This window comes from Panthera pardus, unplaced genomic scaffold (genome assembly GCF_024362965.1).
Source record: "Panthera pardus isolate Hobbes unplaced genomic scaffold, ASM2436296v1 HiC_scaffold_16, whole genome shotgun sequence".
NCBI lineage: Eukaryota > Metazoa > Chordata > Mammalia > Carnivora > Felidae > Panthera > Panthera pardus.
Window position 1 is genome coordinate 64,715,630 of NW_026526721.1, and position 19,395 is coordinate 64,735,024.

The following is a 19,395-nucleotide window of genomic DNA, read 5'->3' on the forward strand; positions in this document are numbered from 1 at the left end:
CTGATGCTTAACCTGCTGAGTCACCCAGGAACCCCAAATCCAAACATTTTAAAACAAATATGCCCTTTAGTCAGAAATTCTAATTCTAGGAATTTACACTAAGAAAATAATGAAATGTGTTTAAAAATTGATGTATAAGAATATTCTCCATGGGATACCTGGGTGGCTTAGTCAGTTAAGTGTCTGACTCTTGATTTTGGCTCAGGTCATGATCTCACAGTTCCTGAGTTTGAGCTCCATATTGAGCTGTATGCTGATAGCATGGAGTCTGCTTGGGATTCTCTCTCTCTGCCCCTCCCCTGCTCCTGCTCTCTCTCTCTCTCTCTCTCTCTCTGTCTCTCAAAATAAATAAACTTAAAAAAAAAAGAAGATTCTCCACATTATTTATAATATTGAAAAATTAAAAATCTGAATTTTCAACCTTTGAGATTCGGTTAAATATATAATAGCATATTCATATGGCAAGATATAATACATCCACCAAAATTATGTTATAGAATAATCCCATAGGGAAATGCCTATACCATATTATAAATAAAATAATGGTTTTAGAAGACTGTAAATAAGTTGTGATCCTAATTACATGGAGGAAAACTAAAAGAAGATCAGAAGTGCCATAAGGGTAGGAATTTTGTCTGCTTAATGCCTGCTAGAACAATACCTGATAAGCAATAGTACCTCAAATAGTTCCTGAATGAATGTTTCTACACCAAAATGCTTACTGTACTTATGACTGGACAAGGAAGGAGGTTTCGTGATTTTTATTTTCTGCAATGGACATGCATTCATTATCCAAATAAAATAATGAATTTTTTAAAAGCAGAGAATAATTTAGGGCAATATATAAAGAAATGCAGATACTTTCATAAAACTGGCACTTTGGTTACGTACTTTTGGCTCTTCTCAAGCATTATTTAATGCAATGGGTTTTTCCCCTCAAGGACAAAAGATCTAATTCCTCTAAACCTCCCCAATCAGAAACTCATTCATTCATTTTAAACTATTCTAATTTCAGGGGCGCCTGGGTGGCTCAGTTGATTGAGCATCTGACTTCGACCCAGGTCATGATCTCACACTTATGGGTTTGAGCCCTGTGTAGGGCTCTGTGCTGATAGCTCAGAGCCTGGAGCCTTGCTTCAGATTCTGTGTCTCCCTCTCTCTCTGCCCCTCCCTCTCTCTCTCTCTCTCTTTCTCTGTCAAAATAAATAAACATAATAAAAATTTTTTTTTAACTATTCTAGTTTCAGTGAGGTAGCAAAGGCAGAGGAAGAAAAAACAACAAATAAATAAGCAAGGTAATACCAGCCTGATTATTATGATGCAAATAAAATGTGTTTATATATGAGAGAGTAACTCTAGTGGAGAGGGCAGGCTACACTAGAAAGGGCCATCAGGAAAGGCTTCTCAGAGGAAGCGGGAGCAGAGCTGCACCTGAAGAATGACAAGGAGGCAGCCTGGAACCAGTAGGGGACACAGATTTCCACTAATGGGAATGGAAAACCGTGTGGTTGGACCACACATAGGATTAAATTAGTACCTAAGAAGTTGGAGAATACATGAGCAACTTATAAGCCATGGTGAGGAGTTTGGATCCTACTCTTGAGCACAAAGGGAAGCCACTGAACAGTTTTAAGGAGGGGAAACAACAAAGTCTGATTTATGTTCTTAAACATTCTCAGGACACTTCTGTTCAAGAGGGTAGCTTTAAATTGCATCATAGAATTTTCTGCCCCCAATATCTAATAAAATAAAAACTTTAAAAAATCAGAAGTATATATACTTACTATATACTTATATTTATATATATACTTATATATATACTTACTATATACTTATACTATATACTTAATATTGAGAGAGGCCACAACCTAATTCACCGTTCTTCAAGAGCTGATGGCCAAGGAAAGAAAGTAGGTTCCTGAAGAAAAGCAGAGAAACACAGCTGTCCTTGTAAGAAAACAAAGACCTGGAATTCTTATTATTTTCCTTAAATCCAGACAATGTTGCTTTATCTTATAGAAATTTTAACCAGAAAGTAGTGGGAATGAGTGAGGAGAGAGGGGCTGATTCTCCCGATGGCAGTACAGGTTCAGAGCCAGATTCAGAGTTGAGAGCTGAATCCAGCTCTTAAATCTTCTAACACAATTGGTCAGGCCCAAGAGGAGACAGGACTGAGAAGGAACAACCAGAGAACTAGGGGAAACATGACAAGAATATTGGAATAAAGTAGTATGGAAACCAGAAGAGGAGAATGGACTCGTCAGCTGTATCAATTGTGCTGAGTGACCAAATGAAATGAAGACAAAGAAGTGTCTACAGGATTTGGCAAAACAGAGGTTGTTTGTAACTTGACAAGCAGTTTCAGTGGAAGAATGGAGGCAAGATAGAATTTGACTAAAGATTTACAGTGTTTAACAGTTTAAAACAAACCAGTTGATTAGGAAAAAATATCATCATTCCAGATACTGAGAGCAAAGGGAATGTTTTGCCTTGGGACCTCTCAGACCCAACGTGGATGATTGTGTATGGCATCCTCAACAATATCTCTGCAGTAAACACAAGTTTCATAGACTTGCCCCTTAATACTGGATATCAGAAATATTATAGAGACTTTCATTGGGTGAAAAGTTGGGCTAACTGGTTATTTTATTGGAATATGGTTATTCCATGTAACAATTCCATATAATAACCATGCCTGGTTATTGAAATGGCCTAAAGTCCCCTCCAATTATAAGAGTCCACATAATGGCACGTCCCTTTCCTGGGAGAGGACTACATTGACTTAAGAAGTTGTTTTTTGGTAGCCATATTCTAAAATGTGAACTGAATTAAGCATTTATCATCTACAGGAGCCAAGAATATGAGAATGTCCTTAATGTTGAGCAAGAGGACAACTGAGTAACAGAGAGGACACATTAAAGGCCAAAAAGCCTGAATCTATACTTTTCAGTAAAATTAGCATAGAGAGTCAACACCCGCCAGAAAAAAAGCAGTTTTCAGAGGCACTGGTGAGTTGGCGAACCTGGGCACTTCAGTCTGCAGGTTTGGCTCAGTTATTTCTAATACAGAAGCTGAGCTCTGATTAGTGACCTGCTCTACTCCACCAGGAGCTTAGGTGCTCTGGGAGACTTACTTGCGAGCCAGTTTTGCAGACAATGGCTTTTTATATATGCCATGAATGATATTCTACTCTCTATTCACCTCGTTAACTAGTTAGCAGAAAAAAATCACATTAAGATTTTGATATCATTTTCAAAGTTACACCAATTGTCTAAGTACACTCAAATAGTACAGTATAGTAGTTAAGAGTGTAGGCGGTGAGAACAGACTGATGGGAGTCTTCACTCCTAAATAGCTCTGGAACTATGGGGAAGTTAACCTCCTCAACCCCTGCTTCCCTCATCTATTAAATAGGGGGCCATAATAGTATATACTTCACAGGGTCACTGTCAAAGGTAAATTTTACAGTGCCTGGGACTTTTATAAGAATTGAAAATATGGCAGACAAATCATGGTTTGAGAATTCTTTTTTCCTGAAACTGGTGAGTAGAGGGTGCCTGGGTGGCTCAGTCGGTTAAGCCACCAACTCTTGATTTCGGCTCAGGTCATGATCTTACAGTTTGTGAGTTTGAGCCCCGCATCGGGCTCTGTGCTGATGGTGCAGAGCCTGCTTAGCAATCTCTCTCTTTCTCTCTTTCTCTCTCTCTCTCTGCCCCTTCAGAGTTCTCTCTCTCTCACTCTTTCAAAATAAGTAAATAAACTTTAAAAAAAAAAAAAGAAGAAAGAAACTGGTGAGTAGGGAAAAAGCCATTAAGTAACTCACATTCCGAGCTCAGAACTTCCAGGATGGGCCAGTTGCTTTCCCATCCAGTTTACACTGCAGCTCCCTCCCTCCCCCATAACAAAGTGGATTGGAAGTGAGGGGTCCATTTAGGGACTGCACTGATTATGAAGAGAAACATTCCAATGCTCCCTTGTCCCAAAGATGAAAGAGAGAAGACCCATGAGGGTTGGAAAGTTTGAGGGAGTGGATAGCACCGACAGCCTGTAGCTCGGTGAGACATTGCATTAGTCACCAGGTTTGTTAACTTGCCTTGGCACAACCACAGAGAAGGAAAGCATAGGGTGATGGTACAGTGGGATGGCCAGGCAGAGAGGGGCACGCATACTCTTCTTTATTTCCAGATTCTGGACATGTATGAAGGATGGAGGAGTTGCAATTATTGTTGGAAAATTCATCTTTTTCCTAGCTAGTCTTTTGTTTCTTGTTATGGGCTTTTGGGTTCACATTGTATATTTTGAAAACGGATTCATGTTTATTTTCTCCCCACATAATCCTAGTAACAGAACCTAAAATGCCTAGGATATGAATGGAAACATATGTCCTTATTTGCTTCCTTGCTGCTTTATCACAAAGATTTCCAAAAGAGCATGTTTTTAATAATTTACGTGCTTTTCTTTCTATAATTGTAATAGAGATCCTTTGCAGACAGAGGAACTGTCGACATAAAAAGAAGAAAATAAAAGCCATCCATATCACATCATCCAGATATAACCCTGATGATATTTATTTTACATTCGTCATGTATATACATACCAATTCATATATATATATATACACATATATATATGTTTACATATATATATATATATATATATATATATATACATGTATATATGTGTATATATATCCTGTTTTTTTCACTTTTAGCACTCAGAAGAGTGCCTGGCACATCTTCTCACGTATTTACTGAGAACAAAAGTTCTCAGTAAATATTTGTTGAATAAATAAGTGAACATATTTCCACATCATTACAATTTTTTTCTATGGCATCATTTTTTTGCAATTTCATAGAATTCCATTGTGTGAGTTATCATGCTGTGTCTAAACAGGCCCTGGAGGGCTGAGGAGGATTAAGGCATGTGATGGACACACAGATGCCCTGTGCAGGCCCCCTCAACAAGGGGGAGTGTGCTGCATGGCTGCTGGGAGTACTGGCACCCCCAGCCTCCACTCTCCGCTCCCTTCAGGGATCGATCGCCTCAGCTACTGAAAGCTGCTTTCCCAGGGCAACCTACATCTAAGGACTGGTCACAGAGGGGCCCAATGCAGAACAACTGTGACAAGCCATCCTCTTCTGGAGCTTCCGGTCTAGGGAGAGGGGGTTGCCTGAGGCTGTCCCACCTGCATGGCAACTTGTCTTCTCTCTCTACCCAATTCTATTTCTTCCCTCTCCCTCCCAAGGTTGTTAATCTCAAGGGCATTCCCTAAGAAATATACTGCACACTAAACTGGTACCAGAGTCTGCTCCCTGAAGAACCTAACCTGTTACAGAGGTGATCCGGACCCATGAGAACTCCTGAGTCTATTGCTTAAAGCACTCAATAAATTCTAATATTACTGCCATCACCCATCCCCAACTACAGGCTAAATAAATTACTGTACACACATACCATGATACGTTAGCAGACATTCAAAGAATTATTGCTGCTGTGTATGACACATGGTGGCTCCAGAGGAACAGAAGGGGAGGGAAGGGAAGGGAAGGGGAGGGGAGGGAGGAATTGGATATCATCAGATAATTCCTTGAGCCCTCTCTCTCTATGCCTGAATTTCTCTAGTCTTGTTTGTTTCCAGATCTCTTGCCCCTTATTAGCCTTTGGACCACCTACAGTGTGTCACTCTCCCCATAAATGTAGCATATTCAAGTTATAGAAACTGAAACTAGCCATGACCCTGGACAGATCTACATGTACCAGCATGACCATGAGCAGTCAGGAAAAATAGATGGGCCTTTAAAGGCACAAAAGCACAATTAAGGATCAAATAGTAAAACCAGACCAAATCAAAACAAAAACACAAGCCCTGAGTAGTATGTGTTCCAGGAAAGCCCAGACCCAGGAGAAATCCAGAGGAGAGCTGAGCTGAGCCCTGTCAAGGTGCTTCCATTTGTCAGAATCACACATTCCAAAAGTAGCAGAAATCTACTGCCTGAAAACTTCCTGTTACTTCCGGCCTCAGCGAGGCAAGCTCGGGCAGCATCAGGCCCAGCCCATGTGAGATGCTTCCTCCCAATCACAGACCACCCTTCCCTAGTGGAGGTTCACAGAATTGGTGCTGGGTAGAAAAGCACCTCAGGCTGGAGCAGCCTGCAGAGTGGGCCGGCTCAGCACAAGAAAGACAAGGAGGAGGAAGGAGGAGCAGTGGGCACTTTGGTGAGTAGACTGATCTCACTGTGCAGGGAAGCCAACTGCACCCTCAACGGTTGGGTTGCTTTCCTGGGAGGTGAGCTGGGGTCCGAAAGAGAGCAGAGGAGAAGATAATGTCCTCATGAATAGATCTGTCATTTTTTGTTATTTAGAATATTGTAGCGATTTTGTTCTCTTTTACTTTAAATGGTACAAATTGCTTTCTTAAACCATTTGATATTGTCCAGTTCTCAGAAAGGAGATTAAAATTCTTCTGGGAGTATTATTCACCCATCCTGATCTCAACCTCAAATTTTCCCAATAGAAAGACCAAGAAAAATCCAAGAATCCTGGGAAAACCTGTATCTCCTGATTAGAATTTCAGACAGACCCCCGGTTTGTGGACCCCAATTTCCTTGTGAAGTCTGAGAAGCAAAAATAAAATTTAAGGAAACGGATCATGTTCTTTCTTAATAATGTAGTAGACAGAAAGTTCCCTGGTTGTCTCATCAGAAATCATTTGGTCCTGCCTACTCATAATGGGATTTGTGGGGCTATTTACTCATGTTTCTTCCCTGCAGACAGTTCTGTTTAATAAATGTGTCCATTGAAATAAGTCAACAAATTAGCTCTATCTACACAATGTTGCTTTTACATAATTTATTTTTACTCTTCACCAATTAGTTGATCTACAGGATCCACAGGTCCTAACTATATTTTTCATTCTAACAACATTTCTACACATAAAATGAATTAAGTTTCAAATAATGTTAATATTATTTTATATATTAATATATAAAATTATAGTTTATATAAGTGGGGTTTAAAACCCCACTTACAAGTAGCTTCAAAGACTTTTAATACATTTTGAATATCATTAATTTTAATGTCTTTTTATTTTTTTATTTTTTAAAAAATGTATATTTATTTCTGAGACAGACAGAGCATGAGTGGGGGAGGGGCAGAGAGAGAGGGAGACACAGAATCCGAAGCAGGCTCCAGGCTCTGAGCTGTCAGCACAGAGCCTGACACGGGGCTCGAACTCACAAACCGTGAGATCATCATGACCTGAGCCAAAGTCGGTTGCTCAACCGACTGAGCCACCCAGGCGCCCTTTAATGTCTTTTTAAAATTAAAGATAATGTTAATTGTTTCTTACATGAATAGAGTTGCTTAAGCACAAGAAGAAAGAACTTAGATTATATATATGTTTTATATATATTTTTATAGTTTTCAAACCTTGTAAAGAAATGGTTTTCCTTTTGATTAGCCCTTCTTGATGAGAAGAAAATTTTCTTGTTTTGCTTTCTGCTACAATAGGCTTAAAAACCAACTCACCCATTTTTTTGTTTTTAAACTACCTGGAAAGAATCATAGACTTGTAAATCCCTAGGGGAATTTATACACCATTTAGTCAAGAAAAACAAATGAAATCCCAGAACTTCTTTTTGACCTCTCCTGCCTACATCTCACCCAGAACAAACACTGATCAGCCCATGCAGGCTGCACACACCCCTGATGTTCCCTAACTGGGGCAAAGACCAAATTCATGAAGAGTTGCCCTAACCTCACCTCCCCCAAGGAGTCTCCATAGCATTCCTGCCTTGGGGCTGGGCATCCGGCTGGCATTACCCACACCTGAGGTCCTCACGTGGCTGAGAATGCCTGAGCCATTGTTTCTATCCTATTTTCCTGACTTCAGGTGGGTCAAGGGCTCTGAAGTCACCACGGCAAGCATCAGGAGTCTAGAGCAGTGCTGTCCAATAGAATCCTTTGTGATGATGGAAATGTTCTATACAATAGCCACTAACTACACGTGGCTATTGAACACTTAAAATGTGGCTAGTGCAACCAAATAATTGAACTTTTCATTTTTATTTAATTGAATGAATTTGAATGAAAATAGCTACATCCAACTACTAGTTGCCATAGTAGAGCAGGTTTAGAGCTTTAAAGCAAGAAAAACCAATCGATGCTGTGAGCCATGGGTGTCAGAGCCATAGGCACAAGCACCGCTTTTCATCATTGCCAGCGACTCATCCTACCCTAAATTTAAGCAGACTAGCAATTGTCCTGATCTAAAATCGCCACACCCACCTTTATTCTCCCCTGTAAGTCATAAAACTGTCTACTCTTGTTCTGGGTTTCAAGGTCAGGGCTAAGGTAACAGCACAGTGTGTTTCTTATTTCTTCCTCTCCTATTTCTCTGTTTGTTTTTTTTTTTTTCTTTTGTTAATCCAAATTTTCCTAGCATGAGCTAGAGTTTGAGGTGTGGTTTGCGTGTTTTCTGGTCCAACAAACTTGGGTGAGGAAAAGAGGTAATGAACTTGAAGAAATGATCTCATGCTTGGTGGGAGAGTCTTATTTCTTTTACTTTGAAAATGGTTTATTTAGTGAGCAATAGTTTTTAGACCTATTCAATGTGTCTGGAAACATCAACACTATGGATATGAGTAATTTTTATAAGAAAACAAACTGAATGAGGGCACAAGAAAAAAAAAAGAAAACTCCAGCCTTTTAAAATGTTTGCACTTCTCCAGAGCAAAGGAGCTCCTGGGATGTTGAGCAATTTGCGTAAATCATCATGGTGCCAGGCCACTGGGCAGTTTTCCACAGGGTGGGGCTCACAGAGGCTATTCTTGAACGTGGAAAACACTTCGAGGTGAGCTGCATACTTTCAGTCAGGGGTGATATTATTTCTAAAGTGGACAGTCACAGGAGGCCTGGGAGTTGCTCAGTTGCTTAAGCATATGACTTGGGCTCAGGTCATGATCTTGCAGTCTGTGAGTTTGAGCCCCATGTTGGGCTCTGTGCTGACAGCTCAGAGCCTGGAACCTGCTTCAGATTCTGTGTCTCCCTCTCTGCCCCTCCCTGACTCGTGCTGTCTCTCTCTCTCTGTCTCAAAACTAAATAAATATTTTTTTAAAATGTTTAAATAGGGGCGCGTGGGTGGCTCAGTCGGTTAAATGTCCGACTTCGGCTCAGGTCATGATCTCACGGTTCATGAGTTTGAGCCCCGCGTTGGGCTCTGTGAGGACAGCTCAGAGCCTGGAGCCTACTTCGGATTCTGTGTCTGCCTCTATCTCTGCCCTCCCCTGCTCGTGCTCTTTCTCTCCCTCTCTCTCTCAGAAATAAACATTAAAAAAAAATAATTTAAAAAATTAAATAGTCACTACTTGGCTCTCTGCCCTCTACCAATCCCACTTTTTAAAACTCAGCTCACCCCATTTGCTTATTTTTTATCCCTGCTAGGTTTAAAAACAAACCTAATACCTATCTATGAGGGAAGATCTGCTTTGGAATAACACAAGAAAGTTTCTATAGACCCCATAATTGACACAGCTGATATATACATACTGGGGGCTGAAATGGTAGGTAGGAGGGGAAGACACATCATATTTTCAGGACCCGGTCTCTATCCACAGAAGACGGATCCAAGCCCCCAGATCATGAGTTACGTTAGCCCACTGAGGCTTTACTCTCCTTGGATCTCTCTCTCTCTCTCATGTGTCTTCCCCCTCTGTTTGAAAATGTACAGAAGAGATCTGATAAAATCATTCACAATGAGGCATTGACATTGAAGCCTCATGAGCCTCACTGTGTCTCTTTTACATGGATGTGCATTCTAATCAGGAGCAAAGGAGTGACTCTCTTGTGGGATTTCGGAAATTAGGGTAATTAGTGAGAAGAGTTTGAATGGAGGGCAATGGTAGAAGGCTCTCTCCCTGCTAGCTTTGTTTATGTGCCTCCCTTTATGGCTTAACCTTTAAGGGAAAAGAGCAGGTTCAAGGGCAGGGAATTGGAGGTTTCTCTCAACTTTAAAGAAACATAAAGGGAGGGGCACCTGGGTGGCTCAATCGGTTAAGAGCCAGACTTCAGCTCAGGTCATGATCTCACGGTTCGTGGGTTCCAGCCCTGCATTGGGCTCTGTGCTGACAGCTCAGAGCCTGGAGCCTGCTTCAGATTCTGTGTCTCCCTCTCTCTCTGCCCCTCCCCTGCTTGTGCTCTCTCTCTCTCTCTCTCAAAAAATAGATAAAGAGGGGCGCCTGGGTGGCTCAGTCGGTTAAGCGGCCAACTTCAGCTCAAGTCATGATCTCGCGGTCTGTGAGTTCGAGCCCCGCGTCAGGCTCTGTGCTGACCGCTCAGAGCCTGGAGCCTGTTTCGGATTCTGTGTCTCCCTCTCTCTGACCCTCCCCCGTTCATGCTCTGTCTCTCTCTGTCTCAAAAATAAATAAACGTTAAAAAAAAAATTAAAAAAAAATAGATAAAGAAAGAAAGAAAGAAAAGAAAAAAAAAACGTAAAGGGAGGTGGTGTCTACCTACCTTAGAAAGAAGAATGATTAGTGACAAGCTCAATAAAAGGCTATTAAGAGTCAGAAGATCTGGACTTGAATCTTGACTCTGCAAACAACACATGCATGATCTTGAACAAGTCACTTCCCCTCCGGGAGCCTTGGTTTCCTCATTTGCACAATGAGAGACCTGACTACAAAGCCTCTACGTCTTCAGCCACATAAAGAGATATTTGTTTAAGGAAATGGCTTATGGGGTTGTAGGGGCTAGCAAGCCTGAAATCTGTAGAGCAGCCGAAAATTCAGGAAAGAAGTTGATGTTGCAGTCTTGAGTCTGAAATCTGCAGACAATTTTGAGGCAGAATTCCTTCTTCCTCAGGAAACCTGTCTTTGCCCTTAAGGACCTCAACTGATGGGAAGAGGCCCACCCATGTTGTGGAGAATAATCTGTTTTACTCAAAGTCTACTGATTTACATGTTAATCATGTCTATAAAAATATCTTCACAGCAGTATATAGACTGGTATTTGACCCTACAACTGGGCACCATATCCTAATCAGGTTGACACATAAAACTAACCATTACAGGGCATTTATCACAATGCTTCTTCATCAGGCAGGCAGAAACAAAACTCAAGAAGTTATTAACTTGAGACACATCTACCACCAGGCCCTAGAGAACACCACAGTTTATGTTCTTTATGTAGAGAAGTGCCTATCTGTCTCACCTTTTTGTTCTTTCTCCATGCCTGTCCTTTCTGGAAAGGGCAAAAAATTCTTTTTTTTTTTTTTTTTTTTTAGTAGCCATTGGTGTGAAAATTTGTCAAGGTTTTTCTTTCTTTCTTTTTTTTTTTTTTTTAACTTAAATAAGTTCATAAATCTGTCCATGTGCACAGGCATTCAGAGCCTTTAAAGAACTCTGAAAGATTAGCCAGGCCTGATCGTTTCCTTTCATAGAAATCATGTTGCCTTTCCTCCAAGTGTGCTAGGAACCCCTTCCGGGACACTCCTCCAGCTGTCTATTATGGAAGTCCCCTGTTTTCCAAGAACCTTTCCTAGAAGTTTTCCACTCAGCGCAGTCTCTTTGACACAGAGACTGTGTAATGTCATGGAGTCATTTCGACCGGGTTTCCCAACTTCACTGTTGAGTGTCTCCTAGTTTCCTGGGTAGCTGCCTTCCAGCTCAGTACTTTTCCTACATCTTTCTTTTCTGATAGTTCTAGAAGAGTGGTTTGCAGCCACACTGGGGCTTGCCATGTGGCTTGGAAATTCCGAGCTGATGAGGAGAAGCTCTCCACTCTTGTTTCAGCCAGATTTTGATCTGGTTGTATACATTAGCTTTCCATATTAAGATCTTATTTTCTTGGAAAGGGAATGTGGCTCTGTGTTTTAAAACACAATGGAATCGCTAGTTTTAGGTACTTTCACCATTCAAGTCTGTTAGCGTGGTCTACCTGCTTCAAGAAACTGAGGCAAAAGTAAGGAGAAGATTAGTACTGGTTGAGTAACTAATATTGTGTTAGATTTCACATATATTCTCACTGAATTTTCACACAAACCCTTTGAGTGAATTATTACGATATCCATTTAGAGATGAAGCTCAACAAGATTAAGAAGCTGCCAAAGCTGGGGTGCCTGGGTGGCTCAAAGGGTTAACCATTTGACTCTTAATTTCCGTTCGGGTCATGATCTCACAGCTCGTGAGTTTCAGCCCTGTGTTTGGCTCTGCACTAATGGTGCTTGGGATTCTCTCCCTCTCCCTCTTTCTCTGTTCCTCCCCTGCTTGTGCTCTCTCTCATGCTCTCTCTCAAAATAAATAAACTTAAGAAAAGAAAAGGAAAGATAAGAAAAGAAAAGGAAACAATAAAAAAGAAACTGCCCAAGCTCACAATGCTAAGTAGCAGAGTCAAAGCCCATGTTCTCCCCACTTCATTGTACTCTCTAACCTACTGTGCAATAGAGGTCTATGCAAACAATTCACTCATATATTTATTTATCTGTCTATTTATTTATTCATTCATTCATTCATTCATTCAAGTATATACATTTCTAAATTTTACTTTGTCTGCCTTTTGTCTATCAAAATAATTTATTGAGTGCCTACTATGTGTCAAGCACTGCACCACCTTGGACCTAGAAAGACAAATGAAACAGGGTCCCAGTGCCTTCTCCTGCTTTGGAGACTCTTACAATAAAGTGCAGGAAACCATTTGTACATTGATAACAGGAAGAAAGAATGCACAAGGGGAGCAGAACAGAGTCCTCCCTAAGTAAATTCTACATCAGGAAAAACGCAGCCTGGGCACAGAGGAGAACCTTGAGTGTCAGCTCTGTGCCGCCTTGGTCTGGAGCAGAGGCCCTGGAGCTAGCCAAAGCCCAGGCAATGTAACCCAGTGTCCGGTGTTAACTGTTCAGGAATGCTGATGGAATGCAGAGAGGGTCGCTCCCACGTGGACGTGCTGCTTGGTACCTGACTCTGGCCACACCCAAGCACAACTGGGAAACTTGTTTCTTGTCCCAAAGAGATTATTTCCCCCCATGCATCCTTCCATGAAAAATAAAAAGCACACAGGGGTAAGGACTATAGGTCCTTACGGAAGACTGGGCCCTAGGCAAGGGACAGAGGGAAGGAAGAAGGGGCTGCTTCACCTCAGCCTGGAAGACCTTGGCTGTGGGACTAGTCACCTTGAAACCTCCGGGCTAGGCTCCAGGTGTTACAGTGCCACTGGTCCACAGAGCAAGGCCATAGCCCAATATCCTGCCCTTCCTAAATATGCCCCTGGTTATTAATCATAATTTCTTATGTTTGTAAACAGACTTAGTATTTGCCAACCACTTCTGCATCTTTTATGTCAGTGATCACAACAACCCCATCAAACACATTGTGTTTTACCCATCTTATAAATGAGGAAGTAGACACTGAGTGGCATTGCCCAGGGATACACAGTAAGGATGCGCAAGACTGGGGGTTGGAACTTCAGCATTCTGACACCAAGTCCAGTGTGCTCACAGCTAGACCACAGCCACTAGGCTACACCGTGAGCCACCAGAAGCATCCACTCGGTTCCCTAATTGCCATCTCTCTTGACATTTGCAGCTATTTGATGGATACAACAATGTTTTAGATCTTCGAGACACCAACCTAGTCTAAAATACAAATGACCAAGGAGAGGCTATGAAATATTGACTGTCATATTAACCTGCACATTTGCACCTTTTCCTTCCAAGAATTTTGGTCCCAAGGGGTGGGTGAGAGAACTGCAGGTTTGGGATACATCTCAACAAAATCTCTGGAAAAACATGTGGGTGCAGCGCTGGGTTTGGGGAAAATGTACAAATATTAGTGCAACGTCGAGGAGCTAAGGAGACAAGAACCTAGAAAAGTGAGTGAAGACTGATTCTGACCTTTGCAAAGACAGGCTCATCTGAGCAGGAAGATGGACCTGTTCTCTCTGCTTGAGGGTTGCCAAGGAAGCGAGCCAGGCATTGCTTTTTATTCTGAAAGTACTATCTATGTGACAGGACTTTATAAACTGCACAGTGTTATGTAGATGATTCGAAACCAAGCAGACCTGGGTTTGAATCTGAGCTTTTGCATTTTCTAGCAATGTGGTGTTGGGCAAAGTAAGTAATCTCTCAAGCCTCCCTTTCTTCATCTGCAAAATGACAAGAAAACAGATTCTCCCCTGGATCCTCCAGGAAGGCAGCTCTACTGACAACTTGATTGTAACCCAGTGAGACTTATTTCACACTTTTTTTTAAAGTTTATTTATTTTATTTTTGAGAGAGAGAGGGAGAATATCCCAAGTAGGCTCCATGCTCAGCACAGAGCTCCACTGGGGGGTGGGTGGGAGAGCCTTAAACCCATAAACTGGGAGATCATGACCTGAGCCGAAACCAAGAGTTGATGGTTCAACCCACTGACCACCCAAGTGCCCCTCATTTTCATACTTCTGACCTCCACATCAGATGTTACATTTGTGTTGTTTTAAGCCAGGAAGTTTGCGGTAACTTGTTACAGCAGCCATAAGAAACTAGTTCAGACTTTAGTAAAAAAAAAAAAAAAAAAAAAAAAAAAAAATACCCATCTCGTGGTGTACCTGGGTGTCTCAGTCAGTTAAGCATCAGAATCTTGGTATTGGCTCAGGTCATAATCTCACAATCGTGAGATCAAGCTCTGCATCAGGCTCTGAGCCAAGCATGGAACCTGCTTGGGATTCTCTCTCTCCCTCTCTCTCTCTGCTCCTCCCACACTCCTGCTCTATCTCTCTCAAAAATAAGTAAATAATAAAACAAACTTAAAAAAAATACCCATCTCTTGGATCTGATGAGAGAAAATGCACATAAAGTACCTAACATGTGCTAAGAACATTGTAAGTGCTCATTAAATGGCAGCTTTCATCATCATTTTGTTATTTTGGAAGACGAGAGTGACTTTCTAAGTTATTATGTGTCACTGATCCCAGAGGCCTGAAGAAGAGAATTCACAGGGGAAAAGGAGAAAAATCTAGTGGTCAGCAACTTCAGAATGTTTTACCATCACTATATCTCTGCCTTCCATAAATACAGTCAGGCTGCCTCTCTGGCATTTCCTTCCATATGCCTGTCTAGGTTTCTTCTGTTAATTCTTCTTTTTGCTCATACTAACCCCTCATCTGCCCACTCTTTGTCTTCTCCCACTCTTGTCTGCACGTTTCCACCCTGACTCTGATGGACAATTCTCCTTTATTCATTTGTCCCTTCCTCCTTTATAAAACTCGGTGTGGCAGGTTCCTCTTTGGAAAAGTTCGTTATGGGGCTTCATGAGTCACCGGGCCAAATCCCTTGTTCAGAGTATCTTCAGTTCCTTTCTGCAATAAAGGACGAATAAAGTCCCTCTTCGGTAGCCTCATACTCTCTTCCTTTTATCCATAGTCCTATTTCCCCCTTTATTTGACTGAATACAGTCATTTTTGCTTTGAACCCATGTTGCTGTCATCACACTTTACATTCCTTGAAAGAACGAATTGCTGCTAACCAGCTAGTCAACACAAACAGGCTGCTGCTACCCAGCAAATGGGTGCATAATCTGTACTGGTTGAAATGGTGCTGCACTTGGCCTCCAGACTTTTGCCCTTTACTCTCTATACTTGTGTTGTTTGAACTTCTGCCTTCCACTGTCTATTTATTCATGTCTCTAGATGGTAACTTAACTTGTCAGGAGCAATGTCTGTGCATACCAGTAATGAACTTTACAATGTGACTGGTCTGGTTACATGAGTAAAGATCTCCCTTGGCAGACTGTGTATTAACTCCTTCAGGGCACTCGGGCTCCACTCAGTCTAATGTTTAACAATTACTGGAACAATTGCGGGAAAGAATGAATGCCATTTCTAAGCAGAAACTACTCATAAAGATCTTGTAACAATGGCCCGGTTCTATTCACTCAGCAAACATTGATAGAGTACCCACTATGCACCCAGCTCTGGGCCAGAAACACTCATGAATTTTAATTCCTTTCAATTCCCACAGCTACCCAGGTGAACAAGGAAGGGAAAAATGGAGAAGCTAAGATTCTTCGGAAGGCTGTTAACACTTACATTAGAGAGTAGTAACAAAGGAAGTCAAATCTTAGCAAAGTCTGAGAAGACTTGCCTCCCACTGATCCCCTGTACCAACTGGGACTTCAGCCAAACTGACTCACTTGCCACCTCACCGCCACCTTGCTCTTCTAGGTCTCTGGTCCCTGACATTTCCTTTCCTTGGAATGTCAGCCGCACACCCCCACTTCCTCCCACACCACACCCTATATCTCTAGTCTACTTATCAAAACCACACATACCTGCAAGGCTTATGTCTTCCCTACTCGGAACTCCCATAGCACTTAGGGTCTTCCTAGATGTAATAAAATTATTTAGGAACCTGTCTTAGCTTCCCGACGAGAGCACAAAATCCTGGAAAACAGCAATCTTCCTAATATATCTTTTATACCTCAAAACTCAAGTCATATCATTTAATACATTTTGGTTTAAAGCATGAATACAGGAAGTGATTAATTTAATTAACAACACAATAAGAGATCTGGACGGCTTTTCTGGAGGTATTTTAAGTACAAAAGCTAAAGTAATTGACCCAAACACTTACCCTCAAGTTCCTTCCAGAGAATCCTGAGGGAGGGAGAGGCCCACTTCTTTTTAGTGCCATTCAAAGCACTAAATCTTGTAAATAATTTCTAGGAGCCAGTGTGGGTTGAGGGGATGCACTTGGGCTCCAGAGTCACACAGACCAAGGTCTCCAGCCTACCTTTTCCATTGCATGACCCCAGGGAACTTAATTACCTAAATTAAAGCTTTAGTTTCCTCATCTGCAAAATGAGCCTCCTCACCTTTTTTCTTTTCTACCTAATTGGGCTATGAGAATTAGATGTGTGCATGTGAAGTACCTAGTAGAGTGACACATGGCAGGAACTATATGTCAGCCCCTCTTCTCCCACTCCTCGTGCAACAGGGAACTTTTCATTATTTTTTAAAGATTTTTTTAAAATGTTTGTTTCTTTATTTTGAGAGAGAGAGAGAGAGAGAGAGAGAGCACATGAGCAGGGGAGGAGGAGAGGGAGAGAGAGAATCCCAAGCAGGTTCCTCCCACTATCAGTGCAGAGTCCAATGCAGGGTTCAAAATCACAAACAGTGAGATCATGACCTGAGCCTAGATCGAGTCAGCCGCTTAACCAACTGAGCCCCCTAGGTGCCCCCAGGGAACTTTTTAAATTGCCAACTATTTTTGAAGGTAACAAAATATTCTGATAGTAATTATTTTTAACAGCTGCCTGTAGCCCATATGGGCACCAGCTGCCAACTTTGGCCATGAGTTTTCCTTTGGGGTTTCAGTTTGCCATGACCAAGGATAGGAAGAGCCACGCTGGGGCACCTGGGGGTGCTTCAGCCCTGCCCAGTCCTCAGCACCCCATGTCTGCCCTTGTTAACGTGCAGGACCTCAGTGCATCACTCAGAAGTGCACAGTCTGTATATTCTCCACCTTAAAGAACAACTGAAAGTTACTGATCAGACTCTGGCAAGCTTTACTTTTTTTTTTCTTCTTTATAAAATTACAGTAAAAAAAAAAAAATGCAATGATTCCTGAGCTTAGTAATCAAATTCCCTCCCTTGCTAAATGATTGCCTGACTTCAGTTTGGATGCTTTGGAACACGAGAAGGTGATGCAGGTGATAGTGTGATGGAGTCATGTGGTGATGCGTGATAGTGTGATGGAGTCATGTTATGAAACCTGGAGCAACATTTGTCACCTGGTCCTACTCAGCTGGAATGTTCTTGTGTCCTCAGCTTGGGGGAAATCCTGAAGATGGCCAAAGATGACTCCACTGCTCGTTGCTTCCAGGGCCTGCTGATTTTTGGAAATGTGATTGTTGGTGTAAGTAATGAGTATTTTTCAGGAAATTCTGTTCTTTCTGTAATCACAATTTTTGGATTAATCGAAAGTGGGAGTTTAAAGGAAAACCATGATATACTTACTGGCTTCCTATCTTTTTCTTCCTAATTTTAGGAAATGTGTTACCAAAATAGGCTAGCTAGAATTTAATTATATAAATAATCATATGTAACTATGTGATATGTCAAAAAAAAATGGATATTTCCCTCCCAACTTAAATGGTTTTTTTTTTAATTTTTAAATTTATATCCAAGTTAGTTAATAATGTAGTGCAACAATGATTTCAGGATAGATTCCTTAATGCCCCCTACCCATTTAGCCCGTGCCCCCTCCCAAACCCCTCCCTCCCAACTTTAAAACACAAGAATCCAAAAGAAGCCATGTCAACCATGGTCAGTGTGCAAATATTGCCACCACACACACACTTCAGTGTTTCTTTCCTATTTCGCCTTGATTTGATTTGCATGGAACAGTGCTGTTAAGGCTGTTGGGGACAGATGTTTGCATTTACTTGTCCTTATCACACAGAGGCCAGTACCAGGATGGGAGAGTGGCTCAGAGGTCAGGCTGTGTGGGCTCTGTGTGCTGACAGAGCGCTTGAGAGTCACGATCTCTGGGTCTTGGCCCAGCCCTGCCTCTGACTCCATGACTCTGGACAAGTTATCAGCTTTCAAGGACAAGGTCCCTCATCAATAAAATGCAGAGGGTGGGAAAGATAACCACCAAGGTCACTTCCAGCTCTAATGCTCAGTGCCAGACAAAGACTAGTCTAAATATTATAATCCAGGAATTGGGACGAAGGACCGTGGGAGTAGGGGTGGGAGGTTCTGTTCATACAAGATTTTGTTTGAGTGGTTCATGCCCCACAGACTTTAGATGGTCTGAAATTGCCTGGGTCTTTCCCCCAAATAGCAGTAAGACAGTGACAGGTGGGAGGAGGCATACATCCTAGTAATAGGATGGAAGGAGCAGTTTGATTTTCTGGCGATGAGTCTCACTTCATTGCTTTGAGCCTATGCAGAGATGGAGTTAGACTCTCTTACTAACCCCTCCCCACACTTTTGCATCCCTTTTCCAACGCTGTTGCACTACCAGCCTGACAGAATGCCCTCTGCCCCCAGATGTGCGGCATCGCCCTGACTGCAGAGTGCATCTTCTTTGTATCCGACCAGCATAGCCTCTACCCGCTGCTCGAAGCCACTGACAATGATGACATCTATGGGGCAGCCTGGATTGGCATGTTTGTTGGCATCTGCCTCTTCTGCCTGTCCGTTCTAGGCATTGTAGGCATCATGAAGTCCAACAGGAAAATTCTTCTGGCGGTGAGAGCTTAAAACTCTACGGTTGCCTCCTGGGCCAATTTCGATGGATTCTTTTCTTCTTCCCTGAGCATAGTGATTTGGCTTTTAGTGGGCTAAGTGGGAGCAGAGAGAGACAGGTAAGGGGAGAGAAGGAGGAAACACTCTCCCTGCAGCGAAGCTTGACCATTT

At 42.0% G+C, this 19,395-nt stretch overlaps 1 protein-coding gene across 1 annotated transcript in view; it reads left to right on the plus strand.

Moving 5' to 3' along the window:
* Positions 1 to 6,087: 6,087 nt before the first annotated feature.
* The window catches only part of UPK1B (uroplakin 1B), a 29,978-nt gene continuing 16,670 nt past the window's right edge, over positions 6,088 to 19,395 (plus strand). The window contains exons 1-3 of the mRNA XM_019448442.2: positions 6,088 to 6,216; positions 17,800 to 17,887; positions 19,027 to 19,227. Coding sequence (XP_019303987.1) covers positions 17,819 to 17,887; positions 19,027 to 19,227 — 270 coding nt within the window. The 5' untranslated portion in view covers positions 6,088 to 6,216; positions 17,800 to 17,818. The remainder of the gene's footprint in view (positions 6,217 to 17,799; positions 17,888 to 19,026; positions 19,228 to 19,395) is intronic.